This window comes from Phocoena sinus, chromosome 13 (assembly GCF_008692025.1).
Source record: "Phocoena sinus isolate mPhoSin1 chromosome 13, mPhoSin1.pri, whole genome shotgun sequence".
In the NCBI taxonomy this organism is placed as follows: domain Eukaryota; kingdom Metazoa; phylum Chordata; class Mammalia; order Artiodactyla; family Phocoenidae; genus Phocoena; species Phocoena sinus.
The window spans coordinates 6,190,912-6,208,937 of NC_045775.1; the positions used below are offsets into that span (position 1 = coordinate 6,190,912).

An 18,026-nucleotide genomic window follows, 5' to 3' on the forward strand; every position below is an offset into this window, starting at 1 on the left:
TGGTAAAGGAAGTCCGATGGAAGCACAGGTCAAGTTCGTTGTTCACGTACTGTCTATGTGCACAACGACAGAACTGAGAAAAGCCGCGACAGAGGCTGTGTGTCCTGCAGAGTCTAAAATACTTGCTATCTGGTCCTTCACAGACAGTTTGCCAACCCCTGCTCTCAGAAACGCTGGTCAAATCTGTGAAAGTTAAATCCTCCCCAGACTAATTAAGAAGAATCAGTATCCTAAGATATAGGACCTTCTATCCCTAAATACTCTTTTTCTTCTTGCCTCTAACACTTAAGGTGTTCATTTTTTTTCCTCAAAAACTTCAAAGCTTCTATGAAAATAAGCTTTGACTTCTAGAATAAATTAAATTTTACTGGTAAATTAAAAAGAACTGAATTCTAGAATAAATTAAATTTTAATGGTAAGTTATCTAATTATGGATCAGAATAAAACAGCATACATATAAGTGTGAAATAAAGGGAGCTACAAAAATAAAGGTTATATTAAAATATTTTAATTTACAAATGGATTTGTTACAGAGAGTGCAAAAACTACACTATGAACAGCTTACAAAGTATATAAAACAAAGCGATCCAAGAATTTTTAAACTGTTAAATACTCAGGGAGTCCAAATCCTTCACTTAAAAAGATTTAAACCCTTGTTGTTCAAAGAAACATACTACACATACCATGTAAAACTAGACTGAAAGAAATAAACAGAACTGTATTATACACAAACAATAACTTCAGACAACAGAGTAATGCTATAAGCCCCATCCAGTATATTTGAATGAAATTCTGAAGACTGGACCCATTAAACATTTTAAATTAATGTAAAGGCCTAAGTGAAAAGCTGGGGGAAATCATGTACGGATAACAAGAAAAAAAACAAAAAGGAAAAAGTAAAGTCAAACAGAAAAACACATAGGTATAAACTGAAATTGAAGGGAGCTAAAAGAGATTAAAATACACACTTTCTAACTTACTCACCTACTCTTTATTGCCAACACTAGCAACTAACATGGCAAACCCATTTATAATAGCCTGCTCCGCGGATGGTGTCAAATTCTGAACACGGGCAGCGTATATGCAAGTAGCACTTTCCTCCTGATCACTTACTGTAAAAGAGCAACAAAATCAACTGTATCCAACTGCGTGTCTCTAAGGCCGCACCTTCCAACAGAATTTTCTATGACCACAGAAATCTTCTCTGTCGGCACTGCCCAGTACAGTAGCCACCAGCCACCTGTGGCTATTGAGCATGTACCATGTGGCCAGTTCGGCTGGACAACTGAGCTTTAGCTGTCAATTAATTTCAACCTACAGGCCACATGTGGCTAAGGGCGCCATACTGGACAGGGTCTGAAGCCTTAAAAGTTAACTTCACAGACTGCCGCTGCCTTTCAGAAAAAGAAACAATTTCCTTTGACCAAATATGAATCTACTAGCCTTTCGATTTAAAAGACTTTTGTTTACGCAGGGATACACAAGTTACCTGTTTTCAGTAATCTAACCAGATTTTCCTTCTTTTTCCAGATTCAAAACATACAGCTCCTTTGTTCAGATATTAAAGACAGTATCGCTTCGAACCTGTCATCTGTATGAGATTTTATAAATAGGGTCATGATGGTATAAAAATTGCTTTTTTTTGATATACCATCAAAATATTTTTTTGACACACCATCAAAATATTTTACTCCGCTTATAAAAATTAAAATCAAAACACCAAGAACCTGGAGTACTGCAGTACAGAAGGGAGGGGGAAATCAACGCAGGTGGCACCAGTGGAAATTGAGGGAAGACACTGGGTCGGAACAGAGTGGGTGACCCACGAGTCAAACACCGAAGATGCAAAATAGAATGAGATTTGGAAGAAAGCTAATCGATTAGTTACAAGTCCATCATTCCTTGTACAGAACTCTGGGAGCCACGTGTACGTCAGAATTCAGAGACACAGTGCACCACCGATATCATGGAACACCCCCGGCGGGATTGGACAGCAAGACCTGCGGGTACCCGGCCCCTGGGTGTTCAACCAAGTAAGCACTGCACACCTCTACTTTCCAGTGCACGTCTCTGGCCAAGACCTCCTCACCGGCTCCCCAGCATCGACGAACTGCCTCACAGACACCCTAAAGTCAACAGGCACTTATTCAGCAAATGCCCAGAGTGTTTACTACATACGAAGCCCTGTTTTAGGTGACTATATACCTGTTGGAAATGCTTATCCCCTAGATATGCTCCCCACCTCCGGGGTTCTCTACACTCAGAAAACAGTGCTTCCATCTACCTGACTGTTCACACCAGGAACCTGGAGTCCTCCTGATACCCCTTTTCCCATCAGTCACTAAATCCTTCCAAATGTACCTTCTAAATCTCCCTCCAATGTGTCAGACTCACTCCAGCTCTCCACTGCTGCCACTCCTAGACTAAGCCAATAGTCCTTATCTGGAGGTGGTTATGCCCCCCAAGGGACCTGTGAAAATATCTAGAAACATCCATGGTTGTCACAACTTGGGGAGGAGGCACTACTGGCATCTAGTGGGCGGGGGCCAGGGAAGCCGCTAAACATCCTACAGTGCACAGGCCAGTCCAGTGCATCCAAGAATGATCCAGCCTAAACTGTCAAGAGCGCTGAGGTTGAGAAACCCTGCTCTAAGTAGACAGAAGAGTGCTGCATACCAAGGGTTTTATTTTTGTATTTATGACAGTTCTTGAAAAAGTGATCACAATTTACAATAATTTTTAACAATTATTATTAAAAATAATAATTTTAGGGCTTCCCTGGTGGCGCAGTGGTTGAGAGTCCGCCTGCCGATGCAGGGGACACGGGTTCGTGCCCCGGTCCGGGAAGATCCCACATGCCGCGGAGCGGCTGGGCCCGTGAGCCACACCTACTGAGCCTGCGCGTCTGGAGCCTGTGCTCCGCAACAAGAAAGGCCGCGATAGTGAGAGGCCTGCGCACCGTGATGAAGAGTGGCCCCCCGCTTGCCACGACTAAAGAAAGCCCTCGCACAGAAACGAAGACCCAACCCAGCAAAAATAAATTAATTAATAAAAAAAATAATAATTTTAATGTAATAAAATTCTACTTGACCCAATTCTATTATGTTGGAATACGTATTATATGTGAATAAAGCGAACACTTACTTGTGCATGTTCTCCACTCCTATTATGATCATGATACAGTAGGAAATTCCACTTTGTACAAGAAAATGTAAGGCATACCTGTGAAAAGTAAGAACACTGTTAGAAGAGCCCACGCACAAACATCAAATTGAAATAATTTAGGCTAAAAAGTGCTTATATATAACACAAGACACTGCCAGATAAAAAAAAAGGAGCAAACCTCCAAAGCCTAAAATTCTGTGGATACCCCAGAGAGGGAGTCCCATCCCAGAAGCCCCACAAGAGCTGGAAAAATAAGACAAAACCCCATAAAGCCACACTTGGGGTCCTAGCATTCCACGTTTACCAGCTACCTGAAAGCTCTATGGGGTTCTGAGGCTCAAGGTTTACAGTTTTTTCTATAACTCAGGAACAGGGATGAAAAGGAGTAAGAAACCTGGATTTCAGAATAGTCCCGACAGAACATCAGTTTTTGGCTTACCCAAACTAACTCGGCCAATACAGCTCTGTACCTGCAGTTATCTTTTCAAGTATTACTTACAAAATAGCAAAGAATACTAAATATTAGAATTCACTTAAAAGCAGGTACACCCTAATTTATTTATTCTGAAAACATGATGGTTCAAGTTAAATAAGCTTCCTTACACAAATGCAGTCAGTCCTTAATGTGCGGTAATCTATCTACAAAACGTGCTCACTGAGATGACACAGTTTCTTCTAACGTTCTAACGTAGAAATCTACCATTAAATGAGAGAACTAACTTATCCATTCATGTCACAAAATTCAGGCAAAACATGACTCAGATCTCTGGTTTTAAAATCCACCCAAATTATCCCTAAGATTACGCATACATGTGCGCACACACACGCAAACACAACATTTCCATTTTCTTTCCCCTTTGATGGCATGAATAATGTATGAAAAATTTTTCAAATCATTGTATACAATTTAAAGTATCAATAAGTATCTTAAGCTATGATTAAAATTATTTTCTAACCTAATCATCATAGAATAACAGGCGCCTCCAATGTGGAAAAGTTACTTAATTTTTTTTCATTTTCCATAGAAATATTACAAATAAGAAGTAGGCTCCAAGGCGGGCCCATAGAAGAAACTTATTTTACTCATTGTACAAAGAATGTCTGTCAGTCTGTCTACTTGTCTCTTCCTCTGCCTAACACACACACACACACACACACACACACACACACACACACACACACACACACACACACACGGAAACAATGTTGGCCTGGAATGCTACTACATAACCAAAGGACCAGGAGGCAGCAGAAAAACATATCTGTGTATAAACTGAAACAGAAAGAAGCTAAGAAAACATGATTAAAACGCACACTTTTCAAATTAATTACCAGCTCCTATTTATTGCCAGCACTAACGGAATTCATGTGAAAATGCTGGAGTGGCCTGCTGGACACCTGCAAGGGCTTTATTAATTAGAATAGAACTCATTAACGATAAACGTCTTAAATGAAAAAAGATTCTGCAGACTCTTGGGGAAGTATCTTTCCTTTCCTACTGAATAAATTTCCTTGGAACATGAGGGATATGTGACAACTTAGAAGCTAAAAGTTCTACGTTTCAAATAGCGAAGTGGTTCCCTCTATCACTTTGAGACGCCCACTCCCCGGGCACCGCCCTTCAGATGACAAGCTTGGCGATCTTCTGGAGTGCAATATGACACTCTGCCAGTTGTACAAGCCTGTGTTCCTGGGATAATATAAGTCTATCTGTACAGAGTGGACCCGCATTGCCCTCTATTTCACTGGCCTCCACAACAAGCATCAAGTTGCCTGTACACTCAACCATAGCACCGGTGACTTTCCTCGTAATTTCCCACCCGCAGCTACTCTACTTGCCCTTATTAGAAAAATGAGCATAATAAGTGCACAGTAACTACCTATACTTTTCAGGATTAAAAGATAACACATGAAAAGTGTTGACTGGGTTATGTGGCACACAGTAGGCTTTCAAATATTAAGTATTAGGGAGGTAAAAATGCAAGCAAGAAGGTATCTTAGAAGTTTATTATAATCCAGCCCTCGTCATTTTAGAGTTGAGGAAACGAAGTCCTAACATATACCCAGTTAGTACCCTAAGTGACATTGAGACTCAAGTTGTTTCCTCCTGGGCAACTGATCCACTGGCTGATTCTTCACAGGGTGAGCTGGAGTGGAACCCCATGGACTGTGTATCACAATCTTTCAAACAAAACAATCCTTTAACCCCAAACTTCAGTTTGTTTTTAGATATCACATTTTACATATGTTGAATTTCAAATCAAACTAAAGGCAGGTAAAAAATTTATTTTTAGCAAAAAAAGAGTTTTAAAAAGGTTGAGAAACACCTCTTCAATTGTTCCACTGATCTTTACGAATGTCCATTTTCCAAAAGGCACAGTACTGGCCACTGGGAATAAAGAGTCAGGGGATACAGTCTCTGTCCTCAGAGACCTTCCAGTCTAGAGAGAAAGACATACTTTAATACTGTATGATAAACTGAGGAAGAGATTGGATAAACATATCTAATCTGGACCAACGACTGGACAATGGTACCAACAGACCACAGTCACAATAACGGTCTTGACCCTGAGTAACCTTCCCTGCTCACGAGGAGCTGGCTACTGTGCTGAGCCCCTTTCTGAAGTATTACATCTTTTAGTCATCACAACCATCACTGGTTCCATTTTACAGATGAGAAAAGTGATGCTAGAGGCTGAATAACATGTTTAGTGACACGGCTGCCGCCGAGGCACCCAGAGTGGAATCCGGGTCTGTCTGGATTCAGAGTCTAAGCTGCAGTCTGTTACTCTACACTGCTGTCATATAGCTAAATAAGTAAATAAAAGTATAAAGTAATTCTCAGTTAATAGAAACTTATAGATGATGGTTCAAAAAAGAAAAAAGCTGAGGCCAAATACAAGTAGGTAAAATAGCTAATTATGTTTAGACAACTCACTAGCATGTCTTCCAAAAGAGAAGTCAAAGTCAATAGGAAACAGGACTACCTTTGAGCCTAAAAAACAAAGTGCTAAAATGCAAATCAGAAGGATACGCTACTTCCCTACTCATTCCGATTAGCAGAGTTACCTTTTACCCGGCACAGAGACACAAACAAACTCTCTTCCAAATGAAAGGAATACAAAAATTTTCTCCTCCAAGAAAAGAATCGAGAACTCTATTTAAAAAAAAAAAAAATCTGGGGCTTCCCTGGTAGCGCAGTGGTTGAGAGTCCGCCTGCCGATGCAGGGGACACGGGTTCATGCCCCGGTCCAGGAGGATCCCACATGCCGCGGAGCGGCTAGGCCCGTGAGCCATGGCCGCTGAGCCTGCGCGTCCGGAGCCTGTGCTCCGCAACGGGAGAGGCCACAACAGTGAGAGGCCCATGTACCACAAAAAAAAAAAAAAAAAATCCTGGCTATCACATATAATTTGAAATACTTAGGACCACCTGACATTAAGGTGGGTTCCTCGGGACACTGTGATAAAGCATGTGAGAAGCCTTCACAGCAAGAAAGCACCCTGTCGGTAAAGACCTCCCCTCTGGCAGTGCTCCGAGTCACACGGCCCCAGGAAACACAGCTCACATCAGTCTTCTACTCTGTGTCCACAGACTGCAACGTGAAGGGTGTCCCGGAGTTGGCCACTCTGGACGGCAAGCCTTCCCCGACCCCTCCTCAAAATATGCTGCCGAAATACACACTGAACACCAAGTATGTACGGGTGAAATGTGTAGACTGGGATCTGCTTGAAAATACTCCAGAAAAATAAGTTGGGGAAAGAATAAAATAAGAACGGTAGAATTTTAATAATCGTTGAAGCTGGACAATGGATATAGGAGGGCTCATTATATTATTTTCTGTACTTTTGTATTCGAAAGGCTCCATAACACAAAGCTAAATACACACACACACACATACACACTACCCCCATGACATGATTTACAAGAAGTTTAAATAGAATCACCTGAGAAACCTAAGAAAACCTTGATGACATAAATTTGACGTTATGAAGGAAGTGGAGAAACCATGCCTAGATCTGATGTAAGAGATCCCACTGAGACCCCAAGGACTCTGCACACACCCACCACCGGCAGGGCCTGTCAGAGGACTGGTCACAGGGCAACATGGCAGAGACTGAATAAATTATCTCAGATTTTTCGTGAGTTTCTAGGACACATGTGCAATTTGCCAGAGGCAAAAACTAGACTCAGAAATACCAGTACATTTCAACCCTCCCGAGAATCAAGAACAACCTCCTAGGACAAGTGCAGAGGCACTGTCAAAGTCCAATAGTCTACACCCCACGACAGAAGCTGCTAAACCACGGATCAAGTGACCGCATTTCCATCCTCTCAGGGAATTTCCATGTCCAGCAACGGCCTGCCGAACAGCAGACCTAGAAAGCCTTCTCTGGGACTGTGTAAACATAGCAAATGAGCAAGCAGCATAAGCTCTCACTTAAGAGGGAAAATTCGGGAGAAATCATAGAGCAGAGAGTCCTCCCACTGAGCGTCTCTGCTGTTTCGCGGAGACACTGTGCGCTTCTCCTGATTCCCTCTGTCACATACAACCACCGTCACCTGGGACGAACAGGAAGTGACAGTGTTTCTGTACTGCTTCACAGCCCTGATGACTAAGAAGGGAGCTAAGTGAAGGAAACACACATACACACATCATCTGAAGGGCCATAAATAAAAGCTTTCCATGCTAAATAACTCTTCCCCGCCAAAACCAGCCAAACAAGAAACCTCTTTTGGCTAATGGCAGAATCTAAAAAACGGTAATAGAGTTCTATCAATGGGCTTTACCAGACTCTTAAAAGCCACTTGCACAGAAAGAAAAAAGCTATTTTAAATGGTTCATTTGTCTTGGCATAAAAGAACTGCAAAACAGGTGAAAGAGCTACTCATGGCGGAATAAAATGTCTTTATATCCTTTTTCTTCATCTGGCCTTTTTCATAAGTTATAAATAATAATAAATTGCCCTCTGAACCCCAACTGAAGAGACAGAGCCCACTCTCCACTCTTTTTTTTGTATTAAAAATAAAAATATAAAACTTTTTAGTAACTATAAGAACAAAACTCTACATAATGTATCCTTCTACACACTCAATTCACAAAGACGTCCAAAGTCTTCATTAAATATGGTCAAAATAATTACTTACCATCCAAAGCAAAAAAGTGCAAGATAAAGGCCCAAAAGGGTAGCAACGACATGTCTTATAAAAGAGCTAGTTTTGCTTGAATGTAGGTAAGTTCGAAACCAAATGGCTGCTAGCAAGGCAAAGACTTGGCACACTACAAAATTGACCTGTAAAGAAAAATTAAAATTTCATATTAGCAACACAGACTTGAATTTTTCATTTGATGTTACATTTAAATTCTCAGGACCAAAAACACCAAGGTTACAGAAAATTAAGATCTCCCAGTTTACTAAAGAAACAAAACAAAAATCGGGGCATCTTCCCAGAGATGACAGCCTCAAGTTCAAAGTGAAGGGCTGATGTACACCTGGGTGCTACACTTGGCAGGGCCGCTGGCGCCCAGCGTGGGGAGAGGCCTGGGCGGGGTTGGGGGGGGGCGGGCTGGAAGACACAGGGATGCAGACACAGAAATGGAAAGCACGGGGTACCCTATGGTTTGAGAGAAAGAGAAACTTATTTTAATGACTTGGGCGACCCTGTAACTGGTGGAAAAGAAGAGCTCTGAGTTTCTCCAAAACTCCTCTGGGTCAGGATCTGGTGAAGATCCCCGAGAGTCTGTAGAATGCACCCTCTTCCATTTGGAGTTCCGTACCATCCCTGGCGAGGGAGTCAAGGGGATGCTGCTGGTCTGAAACTACCACTGAAAGGAAACAAATGTCTCAGCTCTGGGGGCCTCAAGCACTGGTCCAGGAGGCAAGTAGGTGAATAAGAGAAAGGAGCCTCCGGAAAGCCATGAGGGATAGCGTTCACCCCCAAGCCTGCCAAGGCAAGTTCTTAAATGTCCTCATAACTCACCAGGAGTGACATCGTTCTCAATTTTCAGGAATGCGTACAAGCTGGTAAGAGTGCTGTGGCTCTTTTCTCTCCCTTAACATTACTTTTGCCCTTGCAAAATGATAAAATAAAAAACTACAAATAAGACTCTCCTGTGGTGTTTAAAGACTCAAGAAAAACCTGCATTTCTATCTCTTATGAAGTAGATTCTCACGGAACGTGAGATTTGTAGATTTGTAGATTCTCACGGAATCTACAAATACAAGAAAAATACATTTGACATTAGGAACTTGTAAGAAACACATTTAACAACAACAAAATTACTGTTACAGGGACCTAAATTAGGAACAAATCACACCATCTACATGTCGATGCTGCCACAGATCCACAGAGATATCTCTGCCTAAAGACACAGACAACTATGTGCTTTTTCTTGCATTACAAGGAGTAAAACAGTTGAACATTGTTGCACATTGTCTGAGAGACCATTGTTCTTGGAAACAGCTAGACTTAATACAAGCAAAATGTCATTCCAACAGGTTCTAAGCACTTTTACTCTCCTAAAGGGTTCCAACGATATCTTTTTAATTAAGCAAAAAGTAGATATACCAGAAAAATGAATATTGACATTAATAACTACTCACATCTACAAAACTTCTTACAGTTTAAAAACTTTCAAATATCTCATAACTAAACAAAAAGGTACGGAGCATCTACTCTGGGCAAAGCATGGGAAATCAAAAGACGCATAAGCCCCGCGCTAGCCCTGGATGGCTTTAGAATCTAATGAAAAAAGCAGGGAGATGCAAGAGGGAAGAGATATGGGAACATATGTATATGTATAACTGATTCACTTTGTTATAAAGCAGAAACTAACACACCATTGTAAAGCAATTATACTCCAATAAAGATGTTAAAATAAATAAATAAATAAAAATAAAAGCAAACACATGCACCAGGAACTTCAACTCAGTTATTAAAGACTATACAGAAAGTGCTTTGAGGACACCCCAAAGGAAACAGCATGAAGGGCTGACTGTCACAAAGTTGGGGACATAAGACCTAATGACAGCTGATCTCCACAAACATCCGAGGAGACGCTCCCTCCCTCTCCCTCCTCCCCTCTCTCTCTTTTCATATTTGTCTAACATAAAACAAAGTGTGAACTAATACAGAAGCATTCTAGAACCACTGGCATACAGAATTTTGTATCTTTGTAAACATCCATTTCAGCGTTGTCGTCTTACAGAAAATGAGACCAGATCTCACTCCAGACACTGAATCAAAATCTTTGGGGGCAGGCGCAGAAGTCGATAATTCAAAAAGAACAACACAGGTCCCAATAATCCTCCAGGTATGAGAACCACGGTGTTGGAAAATTAGAAAGAGGGCGTTTTCAGCAAAAACAAAACAAAAACAAAAAACCCCAATGTGAAGGAAGCACTGAGGCTTGAAAATGCAAAGCAGCAGGGTGTAGTGGGGACAGCGGGAGATGACGTCAGGATGGGGGTGGGTTCAGAGAGAGAGGGGCTTTGCATGTCCTGCGGAGGCGTTTATAGTTGAGCCCATAAGTGATGAAAAAACACTGACAAGGACTTCCCTGGTAGTGCAGTGGTTAAGAATCCACCTGCCAAATTCAGGGGACATGGGTTCCAGCCCTAGTCCAGAAAGATCCCACATGCCGCGGAGCAGCTAAGCCCGTGCACCGCAACTACTGAGCCTGTGCTCTAGAGCATGCGAGCCACAACTACTGAGCCCATGCGCCACAACTACTGAAGCCCGTGCGCCTAGAGCCCGTGCTCCGCAACAAGAGAAGCCACCACAGTGAGAAGCCCGAGCACCGCCACAAGAGTAGCCCCAGCTCGCTGCAACTAGAGAAAGCCCACGTCCAGCAAATAAGACCCAGTGCAGCCAAAAGTAAAATTAATTAATTAATTTAAAAAACAAAAAACAGGGGGGGACCTTGAAGATGGCGGAAGAGTAAGACGCGGAGATCGCCTTCCTCCCCACGGATACACCAGAAATACATCCACACGTGGAACAACTCCTACAGAACTCCTACTGAAGGCTGGCAGAAGACCTCAGACCTCCCAAAAGGCAAGAAACTCCCCACGTAACTGGGTAGGGCAAAAGAAAAAACAGAGACAAAAGAATAAGGACGGCACCTGCACCAGCGGGAGGGAGCTGTGAAGGAGGAAAAGTTTCCACACACTAGGAAGCCCCTCCGCGGGCGGAGACTGCGGGAGGCGGAGGGGGTAGTTTCGGGACCGCGGAGTAGTGCACAGCGACGGGTGCGGAGGGCAAAACGGGGAGATTCCTGAACAGACGATCGGTGCCGACCAGCACTCACCAACCCGAGAGGCTTGCTGCTCACCCACCGGGGCGGGCGGGGCTGCGAGCTGAGGCTCGGGTTTTGGTTTTGGACGGAGCTCAGGGAGAGGACTGGGGTTGGCGGCTTGAACATAGCCTGAAGGGGTTAGTGCACCACGACTAGCCGGGAGGGAGTTCGGGGAAAAGCCTGCACCGGCCGAAGAGGCAAGAGACTTTTTCTTCCCTCTTTGTCTCCTGGTGTGCGAGGAGAGGGGTTTAAGAGCGCTGCTTAAAGGAACTCCAGAGACGGGCGCGAGCCGCGGCTAAAAGCGCGAACCCCAGAGACGGGCGCGAGCCGCGGCTGAGGGCGCGAGCCCCCGAGACGGGCGCGAGCCGCGGCTGAAAGCACAAACCCCAGAGACGGGCGCGAGCCGTGGCTGAGGGCGCAAGCCCCCGAGACGGGCGCAAGCCGCGGCTGAAGGCGCAAACCCCAGAGACGGGCGCGAGCCGCGGCTGAAAGCGCGAACCCCAGAGACGGGCGCGAGCCGCGGCTGAGGGCGCAAGCCCCCGAGACGGGCGCAAGCCGCGGCTGAAAGCGCAAACCCCAGAGACGGGCGCGAGCCGCGGCTAAAACCGCGGACCCCAGAGACGGGCGGGAGACGCTAAGGCTGCTGCTGCCGCCACCAAGGGGCCTGTGTGCGAGCACAGGTCACTCTCCACACCCCTCTTCCGCGGAGCCTGTGCAGCCCGCCACTGCCAGGTTCCCGGGATCCAGGGACAACTTCCCCGGGACAGCGCACGGCGGGCCTCAGGCTGGTGCAACGTCACGCCGGCCTCTGCCGCAACGTCACGCTGCCTCTGCCGCCGCAGGCCGGCCCCGCACGCAGTGCCCCTCCTTCCCCCATCCCCCAACCCCCGGCCTGAGTGAGCCGGAGGCCCCGAATCAGCGGCTCCTTTAACCCCGTCCTGTCTGAGCGAAAAAACAGACGCCCTCCAGCGACCTACACGCAGAGGCAGGGCCAAATCCAAAGCTGAGCTCCTGTGAGCTGTGAGAACAAAGAAGAGAAAGGGAAATCTCTCCCAGCAGCCACAGAAGCAGCGGATTAAAGCTCCACAATCAACTTGATATACCCTGCATCTGTGGAATACCTGAATAGACAAGGAATGATCCCAAATTGAAGAGGTGGAATTTAGGAGCGAAATCTATGATTTTTTTCCCTTTTCCTCTTTTTGTGAAGGTGTACGTGTATGCTCCTGTGTGACATCTAGTCTGTATACTCTAGCTTCCACCATTTGTCCTAGGGCTCTATCCGTCCATGACTTTTTTTTAAAAATTCTTTTTCTTAATAATTAAGTTTAATTGTAATAACTTTATTATACTTTACCTTCGTTCTTTCTTTCTTTCCTTCCTTCCCTCCCTCCTTTAGACAACGAATCACCCCAAATTGAGGAGGTGGTCTCAGGGAGCAGGATTTATGATTTTTCCCCCTTTACCTCTTTTTGTGAAGGTGTATGTGTATGCTTCTGTGTAAGATTTTCTCTGTATAGCTTTGCTTCCAACATTTGTCCTAAGGTTCTATCCGTCCCTTTTTTTTTTCTAAATATTTTTTAATTCAATAACTATATTATACTTTATTTTATTTTTACTGTATCATCTTTCTTTCTGTCTTTTTTTCCTTCTTTCCCTCCTTCCTTCCTTCCTCCCTCCCTCCCTCCCTCCCTCCTTTCTTTCCTTCTTTGCTTCTTTCTTCCTTCCTTCCTTTCCTCCTTTCCTTCTTTCTTTCCTCATACTTCTACTAATTCTCTCTACTTTTTCTCCCTTTTATTCTGAGCCGTGTGGATGAAAGGCTCTTGGTGCTCCAGCCAGGAGTCAGGGCTCTGCCTCTGAGGTAGGAGAGCCAACTTCAGGTCACTGGTCAACAAGAGACCTCCCAGCTCCACATAATATTAAACAGCGGAAATCTCCCAGAGACCTCCATCTTAACACCAGCACCCAGCTTCACTCAACGACCAGCAAGCCACAGTGCTGGACAACCTATGCCAAACAACTAGCAAAACAGGAACACAACCCCACCCATTAGCAGAGAGGCTGCCTAAAATCATAATAAGGCCACAGACACCCCAAAACACACCACCAGACGTGAACCTGCCCACTAGAGAGACAAGATCCAGCCTCATCCAGCACAACACAGGCACTAGTCCCCTCCACCAGGAAGCCTACACAACCCACTGAAACAACCTTAGCCACTGGAGACAGACATCAAAAACAACGGGAACTACGAACCTGCAGCCTGCAAAAAGGAGACCCCAAACACAGTAAGATAAGCAAAATGAGAAGACAGAAAAACACACAGCAGATGAAGGAGCAAGATAAAAACCCACCAGACCTAACAAATGAAGAGGAAATAGGCAATCTACCTGAAAAAGAATTCAGAATAATGATAGTAAGGATGATCCGAAATCTTGGAAGTAGAATGGACAAAATGCAAGAAACAGTTAACAAGGACCTACAAGAACTAAAGATGAAACAAGCAACGATGAACAATGCAATAAATGAAATTAAAATCACTCTAGATAGGATCAATAGCAGAATAACTGAGGCAGAAGAACGGATAAGTGACCTGGAAGATAAAGTAGTGGAAATAACTACTGCAGAGCAGAATAAAGAAAAAAGAATGAAAAGAACTGAGGACAGTCTCAGAGACCTCTGGGACAACATGAAACGCACCAACATTCGAATTATAGGGGTTCCAGAAGAAGAAGAAAGAAAGAAAGGGACTGAGAAAATATTTGAAGAGATTATAGTTGAAAACTTCCCTAATATGGGAAAGGAAATAGTTAATCAAGTCCAGGAAGCACAGAGGGTCCCATACAGGATAAATACAAGGAGAAACACGCCAAGACACATATTAATCAAACTGTCAAAAATTAAATACAAAGAAAGCATATTAAAAGCAGCAAGGGAAAAACAACAAATAACACACAAGGGAATCCCCATAAGGTTAACAGCGGATCTCTCAGCAGAAACCCTACAAGCTAGAAGGGAGTGGCAGGACATACTGAAAGTGATGAAGGAGAATAGCCTGAAACCAAGACTACTCTACCCAGCAAGGATCTCATTCACATTTGATGGAGAAATTAAAACCTTTACAGACAAGCAAAAGCTGAGAGAGTTCAGCACCACCAAACCAGCTTTACAACAAATGCTAAAGGAACTTCTCTAGACACGAAACACAAGAGAAGGAAATGACCTATAGTAGCGAACCCAAAACAATATATAAAATGGAAATAGGAACATACATATCAATAATTACCTTAAATGTAAATGGACTAAATGCTCCCACCAAAAGACACAGATTGGCTGAATGGATACAAAAACAAGACCCTTATATATGCTGTCTACAAGAGACCCACTTCAGAACTAGAGACACATACAGACTGAAAGTAAGGGGATGGAAAAAGATATTCCATGCAAATGGAAACCAAAAGAAAGCTGGAGTAGCAATTCTCATATCAGACAAAATAGACTTTAAAATAAGGACTATTAAAAGGGACAAAGAAGGACACTACATAATGATCAAGGGATCGATCCAAGAAGAAGATATAACAATTGTAAATATTTATGCACCCAACATAGGAGCACCTCAATACATAAGGCAAATACTAACAACCATAAAAGGGGAGATCAACAGTAACACATTCATAGTAGGGGACTTTAACACCCCACTTTCACCCATGGACAGATCATCCAAAATGAAAATAAATAAGGAAACACAAGCTTTAAATGATACATTAAACAAGATGGACTTAATTGATATTTATAGGACACTCCATCCAAAAACAACAGAATACACATTTTTCTCAAGTGCTCATGGAACATTCTCCAGGATAGATCATATCTTGGGTCACAAATCAAGCCTTGGTAAATTTAAGAAAACTGAAATTGTATCAAGTATCTTTTCCGACCACAACGCCATGAGACTAGATATCAATTACAGGAAAAGATCTGTAAGAAATACAAACACATGGAGGCTAAACAATACACTACTTAATAATGAAGTGATCACTGAAGAAATCAAAGAGGAAATAAAAAAATACCTAGAAACAAATGACAATGGAGACACAACGACCCAAAACGTATGGGATGCAGCAAAAGCAGTTCTAAGGGGGAAGTTTATAGCAATACAAGCCCACCTTAAGAAGCAGGAAACATCTCGAATAAACAACCTAACCTTGCACCTCAAGCAATTAGAGAAAGAAGAACAAAAAAACCCCAAAGCTAGCAGAAGGAAAGAAATCATAAAAATCAGATCAGAAATAAATGAAAAAGAAATGAAGGAAACAATAGCAAAGATCAATAAAACTAAAAGCTGGTTCTTTGAGAAGATAAACAAAATAGATAAACCACTAGCCAGACTCATCAAGAAAAAAAGGGAGAAGACTCAAATCAATAGAATTAGAAATGAAAAAGGAGAAGTAACAACTGACACTGCAGAAATAAAAAAAATCATGAGAGATTACTACAAGCAACTCTATGCCAATAAAATGGACAATCTGGAAGAAATGGACAAATTCTTAGAAATGCACAACCTGCCAAGACTGAATCAGGAAGAAATAGAAAATATGAACAGACCAATCACAAGCACTGAAATTGAAACTGTGATTAAAAACCTTCCAACAAACAAAAGCCCAGGACCAGATGGCTTCACAGGTGAATTCTATCAAACGTTTAGAGAAGAGCTAACACCTATCCTTCTCAAACTCTTCCAAAATATAGCAGAGGGAGGAACACTCCCAAATTCCTTCTACGAAGCCACCATCACCTTGATACCAAAACCAGACAAGGATGTCACAAAGAAAGAAAACTACAGGCCAATATCACTGATGAACATAGATGCAAAAATCCTCAACAAAGTACTAGCAAACAGAATCCAACAGCACATTAAAAGGATCATACACCATGATCAAGTGGGGTTTATTCCAGGAATGCAAGGATTCTTCAATATACGCAAATCTATCAATGTGATAAACTATATTAACAAATTGAAGGAGAAAAACCATATGATCATCTCAATAGATGCAGAGAAAGCTTTCGACAAAATTCAACACCCATTTATGATAAAAACCCTCCAGAAAGTAGGCATAGAGGGAACTTTCCTAAACATAATAAAAGCCATATATGACAAGCCCACAGCAAACATCATCCTCAATGGTGAAAAACTGAAAGCATTTCCACTAAAATCAGGAACAAGACAAGGTTGCCCACTCTCACCACTCTTATTCAACATAGTTTTGGAAGTTTTAGCCACAGCAATCAGAGAAGAAAAGGAAATAAAAGGAATCCAAATCGGAAAAGAAGAAGTAAAGCTGTCACTGTTTGCAGATGACATGATACTATACATAGAGAATCCTAAAGATGCTACCAGAAAACTACTAGAGCTAATCAATGAATTTGGTAAAGTAGCAGGATACAAAATTAATGCACAGAAATCTCTGGCATTCCTATATACTAATGATGAAAAATCTGAAAGTGAAATCAAGAAAACACTCCCATTTACCATTGCAACAAAAAGAATAAAATATCTAGGAATAAACCTACCTAAGGATACGAAAGACCTGTATGCAGAAAATTATAAGACACTGATGAAAGAAATTAAAGATGATACAAATAGATGGAGAGATATACCATGTTCTTGGATGGGAAGAATCAACATTGTGAAAATGACTCTACTACCCAAAGCAATCTACAGATTCAATGCAATCCCTATCAAACTACCACTGGCATTTTTCACAGAACTAGAACAAAAAATTTCGCAATTTGTATGGAAACACAAAAGACCCCGAATAGCCAAAGCAATCTTGAGAACGAAAAAAGGAGCTGGAGGAATAAGGCTCCCTGACTTCAGACTATATTACAAAGCAACAGTAATCAAGACAGTATGGTACTGGCACAAAAACAGAAAGATAGATCAGTGGAACAGGATAGAAAGCCCAGAGATAAACCCACGCACATATGGACACCTTATCTTTGATAAAGGAGGCAGGAATGTACAGTGGAGAAAGGACAGCCTCTTCAATAAATGGTGCTGGGAAAACTGGACAGGTACATGTAAAAGTATGAGATTAGATCACTCCCTAACACCATACACAAAAATAAGCTCAAAATGGATTAAAGACCTAAATGTAAGGCCAGAAACTATCAAACTCTTAGAAGAAAACATAGGAAGAACACTCTATGACATAAATAACAGCAAGATCCTTTCTGACCCACCTCCTAGAGTAATGGAAATAAAAACAAAAATAAACAAATGGGACCTAATGAAACTTCAAAGCTTTTGCACAGCAAAGGAAACCATAACCAAGACCAAAAGACAACCCTCAGAATGGGAGAAAACATTTGCAAATGAAGCAACTGACAAAGGATTAATCTCCAAAATTTACAAGCAGCTCATGCAGCTCAATAACAAAAATACAAACAACCCCATCCAAAAATGGGCAGAAGACCTAAATAGACATTTCTCCAAAGAAGATATACAGAATGCCAACAAACACATGAAAGAATGCTCAACATCATTAATCATTAGAGAAATGC

General features: G+C 42.4%; 1 protein-coding gene across 3 annotated transcripts in view; it reads right to left on the reverse strand.

The window, feature by feature from the left end:
* MBOAT2 (membrane bound O-acyltransferase domain containing 2) overlaps nucleotides 1–18,026 on the reverse strand; it is a 120,150-nt gene that overhangs the window by 62,781 nt on the left and 39,343 nt on the right. Inside the window, exons 1-3 of one of the 3 annotated variants that reach the window (XM_032653271.1) lie at nucleotides 9,146–9,178; nucleotides 8,312–8,457; nucleotides 3,145–3,222 (exon numbers count right to left, since the gene is read on the reverse strand). In XM_032653271.1, the coding sequence (XP_032509162.1) occupies nucleotides 3,145–3,222; nucleotides 8,312–8,457; nucleotides 9,146–9,157 (236 nt within the window). In that variant the 5' untranslated portion in view covers nucleotides 9,158–9,178. Of the gene's footprint in view, nucleotides 1–3,144; nucleotides 3,223–8,311; nucleotides 8,458–9,145; nucleotides 9,179–18,026 lie in introns of those variants that run through there. The other 2 variants (XM_032653270.1, XM_032653272.1) reach the window with 2 other exon arrangements.